General features: G+C 44.6%; 1 protein-coding gene across 1 annotated transcript; it reads right to left on the reverse strand.

Moving 5' to 3' along the window:
- Window positions 1-237: 237 nt before the first annotated feature.
- LOC114511383 (carcinoembryonic antigen-related cell adhesion molecule 21-like) lies at window positions 238-3,201 on the reverse strand. Its single transcript, XM_036012170.1, has 3 exons — window positions 3,043-3,201; window positions 2,215-2,568; window positions 238-643 (listed from the first exon to the last, which is right to left on the reverse strand). The coding sequence occupies exons 1-3, from the start codon at window positions 3,104-3,106 to the stop codon at window positions 363-365; spliced, it is 699 nt and encodes a 232-aa protein (XP_035868063.1). The 5' UTR covers window positions 3,107-3,201; the 3' UTR covers window positions 238-362.
- Window positions 3,202-12,354: the final 9,153 nt, after the last annotated feature.

Here is a 12,354-nt window from a genome sequence, read left to right on the forward strand (position 1 = left end):
CCATCCCCATTATCTACAACAGTGTCCAAGGGCCTCCACATGTTTGCTTGCAGAAGGGACAGAGCTCAGATCCTGTGAGCTCATCATCTGCTCCCATTGGTTATCGCACGACCACTGCTGATCCTTCAAGGGACACAATGTCACCTCCAATGTGGAGATGGTACAATTGAGACCAAACTGAGGTGGTGTGTGCTGTAAAATGTGACCTTAGGTCAGCAATAATGACAATGTCATCTCACATTGTTATGTATTTATTGACTCAGTGCAAATCTTTTAAGAAATATTCACCTTCAGAACAAATCTATTATAATAATGCAAAAAACTTTATTTAGAATTTAATAACAGAGAAGAGGGGAGGAGGGTCAGTCATGTTGCATATGCAGCTCAAGGGGCCAACTTTCAGCAGAACTGATGGGGTTGGAGACTTTACACTGGTAATAACCAGAATCCTCCTTCTGTATGGGGTCTATGGTGAGACTTCTGCGGTCCTCGGACAGCTTCTTTCTCTCTGAGAGCCGCAGATTCATGCTGTTGAAGAACCACTCAATGGAAACCGCATTTGTGTAGCAGGTCAAGACCACGGCGTCTTCATTCTCTGTGATCGTGCTATTGCTGGTTAGGAGGATGGGCACTTTCACAGGCTCTGTGGAGAAACAGAGAATGGGACTGAGGGTGGGCTGAGACATGGAGCCACACGGCTTCCTCAGAGATCTCAGCTACTCACAGTGAGCTATGCAAAGGTCACCCTTGTGGGCCATTTGTGTTAGGTAGCTACAAGATAGAAATTTGGAAAACCTCGATTCTTCCTCATGTGAAATTTATTATTATTAATACCCCAAGGCCTAAGACCAATTGCAAAGAAGACTATTTCATTGGAGAGCAGAAAAGGGTCTGAGACAAGGGTCTTAGTCCCTGTAGGGACAGAGAACTTGTGCCCTATGGCCAGAAATCCAAGGACTCTGCATCCAGATTCCAAGCTCTGAAGAGATTTTGGATCATTCATTTATTCATTCATTCATTAAATCACCATTTATTTTTTTCCTAATTGATCAAAGGCAACTGCATATTTGTTACATGTTGGTCCTTGAGTTGGTTTTAGGGGTAGAGTGAATTGAGAAGGCAAAGATTTTTCCTTCATACTCCAGTGGGAGTGACAGTAACACCTCAGGAGACAAATAAATGATCTGAACCAACAGTTGATTTAAAAATTCACAGGCACCTCATAGGCCCCTGGGTTGGAGGAGAAGACAAGGCTGTGGCTCCAGACAGATCTCAAATGACCCTGATCAGATGCTCATGGTCTGTGTGACTCTGCTTTAGTGACTGTATGTCCCTGTTTCTCAGTTTATTCTCCATGGAGGAGGGTAAATATTTGGCTGCCAGGTTGTCAATGTATTAATCATAAAATATTTACAGTCTCTGGCCTAAATCTTGGGAAAGAAGAGCTGCTGAAATGAGAGGCATCGCTTATTGATCGACTGTAACAGAGAATCCCCTGGGCTGATCCCTGGTGAATGAGGACCTTCCAGGAGCATCTTCTTTTCTCAGTTTCTTTCTGGGGATGCTGATCTTTTCCTGTACATGAACTTGTTCTAAGTGCCCCATGACAGTTAGCTAACATCTAACAACATTGTCTAACTGTGCTCTTACACATAGTCTCAGGTGATAGACTGAACCCCATTTCTGCCAAAGTGTGGCCCTTGGGCCTGAGCCCTGACTGGTGACCAGCTCAGAAGCCTTGTGGCTTGGGTACCCATTAAATCACCACCCAGTTAGCCTTTTCTGGGAGATCAAATTCAACGTGACACAGGCTCCCCAAGGTCCCCGGAGTCAAGGTCCCTGGGACAGGATTCTTGGGAGGGGCTTTCGAGGCAGCCTCTGTGAAAATTTCAGGGGGCTTCTGAAACCAGGTTTTGACAGAAGCTGTCAGGGTCACTCTCAGTGTCAAGGACATAGGGGCTACACTGAGACTAGTCTCCCTCTGTTGAGTTACTCTTGTCAGACTGGTCCTTCTGTCTGCAGGACTGGAAACTGGGAAGGGAACTGATATCTTAGGAAGTTTGTCCCCACTCTCTGTATGCTGTACTAATTGCAAAAGCCCAACCTGAGACAGAATGCAGAGGGAAACAAAGGCAGAGTTCAGGGCTGCCAGTCCTGTGTGTGAAGTAGAGGTCACCCCACCTAACACCCAGATGTCAGAGAGTAATCACTCACGGAATACATCGAGCCGTCCGAATCCCACTTGTTGTACTGAATTTGGAAGGTGGGCCACTACGGTGTACATTCCTCTGTCTTCCCTGGTGACCTTCCTTATCAGCAAGGATCCATCGAGGTCTATTGTCTTTCGTCTATCGTATAAACGCCCATTTATAAATTTTCTCTCCAATATGAAATAAGCTGCGATTAGATTATTAGGTATTTCCCTTTCTCCTCTGAACCACCTGTAGCCTAAAGCATTTTGAGGTGTATTGAGGAGACTCAGACGCACATTCTTCCCTTCAGCAACATTGGTTGATGCAATAGAGAACTGGGCGTTCGTGGGCAGGCACCAGAAGGTAAACAGCGACACTAGGGAAGAAGAGAGAAGTTGACTAATATTCAGATCTATGTGTTGGGAGGGCAAGGCAAGGCCCTGGAGCCTGAGCAGGTCTCTTTAACTCTCAGCTTAGCTCTGAGCATGAGTGTGTCTGCCATGGTCAAGGGTGCTAGTGAAGAAAATGGCTAGCACCCCTGGTTCAGTTTTTTTCTGGTGTTACCTGACATAAATTGTTATTATAATGTCTTCGTAAATTCAATACTCAATGATGAATAACTTTGGAAATGCATAGCAGTTGAGATTTTCCTGCCTCTCACCACTTTCAGATTACTAGAATTTCCTCTTGCTGAACCCCCTTCCCCACCCTACTCTTTTCCTTTTCCTCTACCCTCAGGTCCAAACAGAAGCCTTCCCTCTTTTCTCAGAGCACTGGTCTCTTCAGTAGGCCCCAGCCAAGTCTGTGTGTCAGATCCTTAGTCTAGCCCAAGGAATTGTCTCCTACTTACCAACCAGCAGGAGCCCTTGCCAGTGGATAAGTCCTCTGTGGGTAGAGACTGACAGGGATCCCATGGTGTCTGTTGTCTGCTCTGTGTCTCCCTCTTTGAGAAAAGCTTGAGGTTCTGTGAAGCTCACAGGCACCTCTGTCTGGAATGGTACAATCTGCTGTGTGTCCTATGTGTGTGCTGAGCTTTATTCTGGGGCAAGATTACTATTCATGTGCTGGGGGCAGGGTCTGTGCCCAGGATCCTCCCACTCCTTGATCTCATTTATGCCACCCTGTCTCTTCTTACCAGTTTAGTGTCCTTTGATATTTTGGTTCCTGGGTACTGCAGAAGTCTCTGAACTCCACACTCACATGCACACACACACATATATACACTAGGCCACACTCACATGATGTGTTGAAAAAGCACAAGCCTGGGGTGTTTGGATTTCAGGTTTCCCCCACAGCTTCCTTTCAGGAGCTCAGTAGTCTATCCCACAGCCTGTCTCTTTCACATTTGACTGTTCCCTTCAGGGCAGGTATTCCTGAGCTAGCTCAGAAATGCCTGTCACAGGGATATCACACCTGCTGTGCATTGAATCACCTGTGAGACATTGTAAACATGGCTATGCCAGGTGGCACTTTAAAGATGCAGTTTCAGCAGCTGTCCAGCTAATGAGATGCTCATTCAAAATGAGATCCCTTGATGTGAAGGTAGAACCACTTCTCCTGCTCTCCTGTGGACAGGGGAAGTCTCCAGATCCTGCTATACTACAGATTCTGACTTGGCAGGTGAGAATTGGGCCTCTATCTAACAGGCTTTCAGGAGAGGTTGATCCTATTGGCCTGTGGAGCACACTTGGAATAGCAAGGCTGGTGGGAACACATGTGTCCCTGAAAGGATGACTCACTCTCCCCAGCATTGGCTTCTGCAGTGATTTCGTTCTGGGTATGTCAGAACCACACAGAGAGCTCCAGGTGTCCTTGAAAATGGGAGTGATTTCTGCTTGTGACACAGAAACCCAGCTGGGAATCCAGGCTGCTTCATGTTCTCAGATGCTCTGGGGTTTTATTCCCTCCCAGCAGGCAGGTCCCAGAGATGACTCTGGGGGTAGAAGGGGTGAAGCTGGGTGATAATTGCATAGAGACCCATCTTCTATCTCACATGTCACCAGCTTGGCTTCTGCTTCTGGGGACAGAGACCCATGACCAAAAGTTTGGTAGATCCTTCAGTTTTGGGGTGTGAAGGAGGAGGTGTCCTGTGTGTCATAGGAAGAAAGGACTATGGTGAAAGGTCAGGTGCCTGTGGGCTTCCTTGTCATGGAGGGATGGGTTCAGATAGACCTTTCTCCTCCATGTATATTTGTCGGCCTGTTCATATGCTTTCTGACTGTTGGGACAACCTCTGGCTTCTGCCTGGGAGGCTTTCTTGTGGTCACCGGACTTGCCCATGGGTGGTGCCAGCACGGAATCCCCTGGATGAGGCGGTGCTCCTAGGTTCTTTCAGAGTGAGAAACATCCAAACCTGTGGAGCAATTTAATGAGTTTATCTGAGCCATATGCTTGGGAGAAAGATCTCAAATCCTGCAAAAAATTAGCAGTTTTGCAGTTTATTTTATATATTATAATCAAAGGAGAAGACAAAAATAGTTTCAAGAAACCCATTAGGGCCTGAGAAAAAGCATAATGGAGAAATCTCTAGGTTTAGATAAAAGTCAAAATGGAGAAACATATACTTTTTAAAAATTCATGGATACAGAATAATTAACATTTACAGGACATAGAGAGGGTATGCAGGGGACCAGGTAATATGAAGTGTTTGGGGATCTCGTGTGTTTGTCCTAGAGTCTGTGCCTTCAAATGGTCTAAAAAGAAAATCATTCTGATGTGCCAAAGTCATACTATTTAAGATGCATAAAAACAGGGGTCAAGGCTCACTTATGCTAAAGATTGACCTTTGCTAAGCAAAGTATAGGCCTGGGATGTGACAACTGCTATCACCTGCCCAGTTAGAAATTTCTGATCAGAATATCCTGTGAGGCTTGTCAGACCTGCCATGTGGCCCCCTGAGCTTGTCAGGGTTACTGCACAGCCCCTTTCTGTTAACAGTCTCCAGAAGTAGCAGGTGGGGCAGAGCAGGAAGGAGGGAGGACCTGAGAAAGGTTGTTGAAGCAGAGGATGAAAATCAGACTCTTCCATCTTCTTAGCCAAAGCCAGTTCGTGTGTGAATTTCTATGTGTTTTTTGTGTGGCTCAAAGTTGTGCCCTAGAGGTCAGGAGCAGACCTGCAACCAATGTCAGGTGCTGCACAGGGATGCTACCAGTGCAGGGTGAGCTCAGTGAGGGGACAGGCATTGTCCAGACTACTATGAGTCCAGTGCCAGGAGATCTGTCCCACCAGGGGGTTGTGCTCTTTCAGACAGAGCTCTCTTCTTTCAGGGGTACTAAGAAAGGGCTTAGTTAAGGTTGTCCTGAGGCTTTTGGGAGGGGGTGCTGGCTTGATGGGTTGATCCCCAAAGGTACCATATATCCTCCATCACAACATTGGGCATTGAATATAAGACATCTGTGTCCCAGTCTGTCATCTGCTCTGGGACTCCTTCCAGAGCCCAGGAACTGGAGCATCTCCAGGTGAATGAATACTCAACCAGGGGCTCTGTGGGTTCTTCTGTTAGGGGAAGAAAGGTTCTTGTAGAAACCTCAGGCCCTTTGAGATGGAAGCAAGTGACCACAGATTCTTGGTTCCCCTGTCCTATCCAGAAATTATTCTCACATTTTAAAGGTATGTCATGGTAGATGCAAAAAGAGAGTGAACAGGCTCTGTTAGGGTGAAGATGGAACATTGTCAAAAAAGATATGGCCCGGGACACAAGTACCCACACTGACTTGCTTTTAGTTACCAAATTTTAATTTCAGACCATCCTATGTAGTTACTTTAGGTCTCTGAGTTTGTAAGTCCACCACACAAGCTTTCCCTGAGCTCGTCAGGTTTAGTATGTGGCTTCTCTTTTGTCCACACCTCCCCATTTCAGTTATAAATCAGTCTAAAGGATGCATTGGTGACCAATCTTTTGGTTAGACAATATTGTCTCAAGTGCTAAGAAGGGATTCTTAGAAAGTCTTAATGGCAGGGTTTGTCTTGCTGAATGATAAACCACTGGTGACACGGCAAGACCTCCACCTTGGCTGGAATTCAAAGCTGAATGTTCTCAAAAGACAAAAGCAGGTAAATGGGAGGCAGTCAGTCCCACAGGCCTTATTAGAAAAATACTCTGGGTTATTTCTAACCTGTGAGCTATCATGGACTGAGTTTTGTTGTCTCATTTCTCTGTATTTTGTATCTGGTATTACATTTACTTATAGTTTGAGGGCACACCACACACTTCTTCAGTTTAAACATTATCATCATGAAATGGATTATCATTCACTATGGCCCACCTGTAATTAATTATTCATTATTCATTATTAATATGATTTTTGCAAGTTGTAACCTTAAGGTTTATTTGGGGACCAGGCTGTGAGAACACAATGCTATAAATTAAAATCACCATCTGAAAGCTCCAAGGTGAGGAGGACAGTAAAAGTTTCATAAGTACATTTCCTTTGCTTCAGCAGCAGGCATGGAGGGCCGTGTTTCATAGCCATTTCACTTTCCACTTGAATTAATATAGTTAGTAAGCCTTTTGAGTTAGGGTGTAAGAATATTAAATAATTAGGTTCAAGCATTTATACATGAAATTCCTTTTTCAATATTTTTTCCAGTAACGTTCTATAATTTCTTTGATTTTCTTAGCTTGTCTATTTTTACTTATTCAGAAACAACCAACATATTAAGAAAGCTACTTTTAAATTCTATTAAGTGTACATACACCCTGTTTTTGGTTTGTGTTCTTGTGTTCTCTCTCTCTTTCTCTCTTTCTTTCCCTCCCTCCCTCCCTTCCTTCCTTCTACTTTTTGCAATAACATTTTGTTTAAATTTCAAAATGTTACCAGAAAGGTGACCAAACTCAGGGCAGGTTTGCTAAAGCCCACTGGTAGTGTTTGGGTTCTTCACCTAGTGGGGGAAAAGTTTCACAAAACAAGCCCAAGTGATTTGGGAGTATGTTTATTAAAGCTGAGGACAGTGAGACAAGGATGGGACCAGAAGAGAAACTGGGTGGGGCTGCCGTGGCTGTCTTAGAACACTATGGGAAAGATGTGAGGCTAGGAGGGGCTTCTGTCAGCCAATAGCAAAATCAAAAATATAGGAGCTTTGGGGACAATTCAGGAGGTTTTCCCAGGACAAGCTGCCACTGCCCATTGTTCCCCTAGTGGCAAGTCTTGTGAGGACCCTTTAGAGTTTAGGAGAAAGAGAATTTACTTGAAAAGGAAATTTGAGTAAGTGTGCCTCAAGAAGAATGTATACTGCTTCTTTTGTTTAACGGAGTTCTATCTGATTTCAAAAGGTAAAGATTTTAGCAGAGGTCTCAGGGAAGAGCTCAATCAAGTATCTGCTTTTTCAGGTGTGCCCTTTTAGATCTGCGGTCTCCACTAATGGATGTTGCCAGGGCAGAAGTCTAAGGTACATGACCAGCAATTTGCCAGGGGAGGAAAGGCCAAGTATGACATGGTCACACTGTGCCAAGTAAATGTCAAAATAAGAAATGTTTTACATGTAGAGAATTCTATGAGGTAATCAGGATGAGAAGGAACATCTCAACAAAGGAACAAAATGCTCCAGAGAATGACGACAGTTCTACACCTTATCTTGCAGATTACAATCAGAGGAAAAGGCACAAGGGATTCCACAAAATCCATAGGTGATAGATTAGGGAGTTGGAAGCACGCTAAACATGAAATCACTGGCATTGGATAAAAAGTAAAACAAGTAGACAAATACTATTTTTACATTGGTGGCTACAGAACAGGTAGCAGTTAACAATACAAAAACAATAATGGGAAGTTTTTTGGTCTCTGTTCTTGTGCAGTGGGGGTGATAGGGGACTTAAGAGTTAGAAAATTTTAGTTGAAGGTAAATAGTTATAAGCCTAGTAAATAATGTATATGTTAAAGCTTTTGTTTCAGATCCTACAAATAAGGCCCATCCTGGCTCCTGGGAAAACAGCTGACCTTCTGGGGCACTGCTAAAGATTACCACCTGGGGACAAGTGGAGACATCTGGGGCTTTGTATTCCAGAGAGAGACAGATGCCCACCCACCCCAGAGAATAGCTAAGTGCCCAGGGTGAGAATACTGTAGATTTTTAAATCTAATTTTCCCTGAATTACAAAATCCCTCACCGTGCTTTTTTCTCCATTAAAAAAAGGCTGGCTCGGAAAGAAAATGTAAGATGGTCTGTTAGGGTATGAACCTACCATCTTCTCAGATCGCTGGCCATCTGAATAAAGTGCCCATAAAGATTCAATCACTGTCATTGCTTATTGGGTTCGGCAGCCTGAATGCTGGTGCCTTTTCTGGTTTCAAGGGTTCCAGAAAAAAGGATATTACCCTGACATTTTAAAGGTGTAATATCATAGATGCAAAAAGAGGGTAGGCAGGTTCACTTAAAATAAAGATTGACATTTTTTTTTTTTTTAGAAAAGAACCAGGTGTAAAAGAGGACTACACACTGTGATTAGTTTTTAGTTACCAAGTTTTAATTTCAGACCAGTCTCAGTTTGTAAGGTTCACCATGCAGGCCTCCCCTGAACTTGTCAGATTTAGTGTATGGCTGTTTTTTAAAAGTATATTTTATTGATTATGCTATTACAGTTTTCCCCCTTTATCCCCCCTACACCCCCCAACCTTCCAGCATTCCCCCATCCTTAGTTCATGTCCATGGGTTGTGCATATAAATTCTTTGAATTCTCTGTTTCCTATGCTATTCTTAACCTCTCCCCATCTATTTTACGCCTACCAATTATGCTTCTTATTCCCTGTACTTCCCCCACTATCCTCTCCTCCCCCTCCCCACTGATAACCCTCCATGTGATCGCCATTTCTCTGATTCTGCTCCTGTTCTAGTTGTTTGCTTAGTTTTTGTTTTCATTGTTTTTTTTAGGTTCATTTGATAGTTGTGAGTTTGTTGTCATTTTACTGTTCATTATTTTCAATCTTCTTCAATTTCTTAGATAAGTCCCTTTAACATTTCATATAATAGTGGCTTGGTGATGATGAACTCCTTTAATTTGACCTTTTCTGGGAAGCACTTTATCTGCCTTTGCATTCTAAATGATAGCTTTGCTGGATAGAGTAATCTTGGATGTAGGTCCTTGCCTTTCATGACTTCAAATACTTCTTTCCAGCCCCTTCTTGCCTGAAACGTTTCTTTTGGGAAATCAGCTGACAGTCTTATGGGCACTCCTTTGTAGGTAACTGTCTCCTTTCCTCTTGCTGCTTTTAAGATTCTCTCCTTATATTTAATCTTGGGTAACTTAATGATGATGTGTCTTGGTGTGTTCCTCTTTGGGTCCAACTTCTTTGGGACTCTCTGGGCTTCCTGGAAGTCTATTTCCTTTGCCGGATTGGGGAAGTTTTCCTTCATTATTTGTTTTCCTGAACTTTGCCAAGTCCCCCAGGATAGTCAGCTAATTAATATTACAGGTCATTTTCTTTCTTATTTTTAAAAGATTTTATTTATTTATTTTTTGAGAGAGGAAGGGAGGGAGGAAGAGAGAGAGAGAGAAACATCAGTGTGTGGTTGCCTCTCACGTGGCTCCCACTGTGGATGGGGCCTGCAACCCAGGCATGTGCCCTGACTGGGAATCGAACCTGTGACCCTTTGGTTCCCAGCCCACGTTTAATCCACTAAGCTATGCCAGCCAGGGCTTAAAGGCCAGTTTCCAACTTGCTCTCCTCACACAGGCTCAGGTGATAAACTGAACTCCATTTCTGCCAAGGTGTAGCTCTTGGACCTGAGCCCTTGATGGTGACCACATCAAGATCCTGTGACTTGGGCACCCATTAAACCATTACCCTGTCAGCCTTTCTTGGGAGGTCAAAACCAACCTGATGCAGGCTCCCCAAGGTCCCTGGAGTCAAGGTCCCTGGACAAGGTCCTGGAGAGGGGCTCTGGAGGGGAGTTCCATGAGAATTTCTAGGGGATCCTCAGGCTGGGCTTTGACAGAGCCCTGCAGGGTTGTTTGCCATGTCAAGGTCATGGGAAGGAGCTCAGGGTTCTGGACAGAGACTGGTCTCCTGTGCTGAGTATGTCCTGTCAGACTGGTTCTTCTGTCTGCAGTGATTGTCTGTGTGGCTAGATTTAGGGAAGAGAACTGAGATCTCAAGAAGTTTGTCTCCACTCTGTGTATCCTGTATTAAATGCCAAAACCAACTTGGGATGTGATGCAGAGGGGGATGGAGGTAGTGTCCTGCATTATCAGGCCTGTGTGTGAGTAGAATTCATCCCACTCAATACCTAGAAGTCAGACAGCAATCACTCACCATATACATGAAGCTGTCCAAACCTTACTTCTCTTGCTGAATCTTCAGGGTAGACCTCTACAGTGTAGTTTCCTGTGTCATTCAGGGTAACATTTGTTAATATCAATCTTCCATCACAGATTATTCTCTCTCGTCCACTGTACGCAGGCCCTCTCACCTGTGTGTTTTCGTATACATCAAAAGTTGCAATTTTGTTATAGAGGTTTGCCCCTTCTCCCCTGTACCATACGAAGCTTGTAACATCGAGAGGTCTGTTGCGGAGACGTAGGCTCACAGTTGTCCCTGCAGCAGCATTGGTCGGCACAATAGAGAATTGGGCAGCAGTGTGTGTGCACCAGTGGTTTAATAGAGAGACTAGGAAAAAATAAATAGATTAATATTTGGATCTAAGTATGAGGCTTGAAAAAATGAGGGCCAGGATCCTGAAAAAGTGTCTTCACCTCTCAGCCTTGGTCTGCATGTGAGGATATATCTCCCATGGTCAAGGTCAGTGGCATGGAACCACTACTTTCGCACCTCTGAACTTGTTATAATTTCTGTTTCAATATTCCTCTCTAGGTGTTCATCTGGCTCATCTCCTCACTGCCCTCAGACACATGCTGACACGCAGGAGTGTCTCTGAGGGACACCTTTTATGGCTATTCTCTGTCGTCCGTTTCTGACCTGCCTCTGCTCTGTTTTTTCATGGCATTTGTGGGTACCCCATCTAGATCTTTCCTTTTTTCTCTCTTGCATAGGAGATCTTTCCTTTTTTCTCTCGTGTCTGATCTTGTACCTTCAGTGTCTGAAACAAGCTATAGACACTGTGGGTAAATCAATGTTTTCCTAGGGCCCCGTACCTTGTGGAGTGTATTAGAACATATCTGAAGTGGGTGGTAAAGAGAAGTCTGGCATCCCTGGTTGTTTTACTATGGAATCCTGACAAATTGTTATTATTATCATCAGTTCTTCTAATTCAATATTGAATGACGAATAATGTAGGAAATGAGCCACAGTTAAGGTTTTCCTGCCTCTCACCACTTCCACATTATGAGATTTTCCTCTGGCATACCCCCCTTCCCCATCCTACTCTGCTCCATTGCTTTTTACCTTCAGGTCCAAACAGAAGCCCTCCCTCTTATTCAGAGAAGTGGTCTCTTCAGCAGACTCCAGCCAGTGTCTGTGTCACATCCTTAGTCTACTACCCCAAGGAATTGTCTCCTACTTACCAACCAGCAGGAGCCCTTGCCAGGGGACAAGTCCTCTGTGGGTAGAGACTGAAGGGGATCCCATGGTGTCTGCTGTCTGCTCTGTGGCTGCCTCTTTGAGACCAGTCAGAGGCTCTGTAAGTCTCACAGTCACCTCTGTCTGGAGTGGTAGGGTGTGCTGTGTGTCCTACCTGTGCACTGAGCTTTATTCTGGGGCAAGATGCCTAGTTTGGTCATGTGGGCTGGGGGGCGGGGTCAGTGCCCAGGACCCTGCCACTCCCTGCCCTCATTTTTGCCACCCTGTGCCTTCTTAACAGTTTTCTGTACATTTGTGTTTCGGTTCTCTGGGTACTGCTGAGTCCTCTGAACACCACACACATATACACAGTAGCACACACTCACAGGCTGTGGTGGAACAGCAGAGGCCTGGGCTGCCTGGCTTTGAGGCATTCCCCACAGCTCCCTGTCAGGTGCCAGGTAGCTTCTCCCACAGCCTCTGTGTATCACATTGTCCTTTTCCCCTCAAAGCACAAATTTTTGAACTACCTCAGGAAAAATCTTGTCATGATGATGTCATCAGTGCTGTGCACTGAATCACCTGTGAAACTTTGTAAACTTTGTGATGCTCAGGTGCCACCTTCATATGCCTGCTTCAGCACCTGTCCAGCTAATGTGGATGCCCATTCAAAATTAGATCTCTTGATGTGAAGGTAGAACCATTTCTCC

The sequence above is a fragment of the Phyllostomus discolor genome, chromosome 12 (assembly GCF_004126475.2).
Source record: "Phyllostomus discolor isolate MPI-MPIP mPhyDis1 chromosome 12, mPhyDis1.pri.v3, whole genome shotgun sequence".
Lineage (NCBI taxonomy): Eukaryota > Metazoa > Chordata > Mammalia > Chiroptera > Phyllostomidae > Phyllostomus > Phyllostomus discolor.

Coding starts and splice junctions, on each gene's coding strand:
- LOC114511383 (XM_036012170.1), bottom strand. CDS start 3,106: ATGGGATCCCTGTCAGTCTCTACCCACAGAGGACTTATCCACTGGCAA. Junction 2,569..3,042: donor GCAAGGGCTCCTGCTGGTTG/GTAAGTAGGAGA, acceptor CTTCTTCCCTAG/TGTCGCTGTTTACCTTCTGG. Junction 644..2,214: donor CGGACGGCTCGATGTATTCC/GTGAGTGATTAC, acceptor GTTTCTCCACAG/AGCCTGTGAAAGTGCCCATC.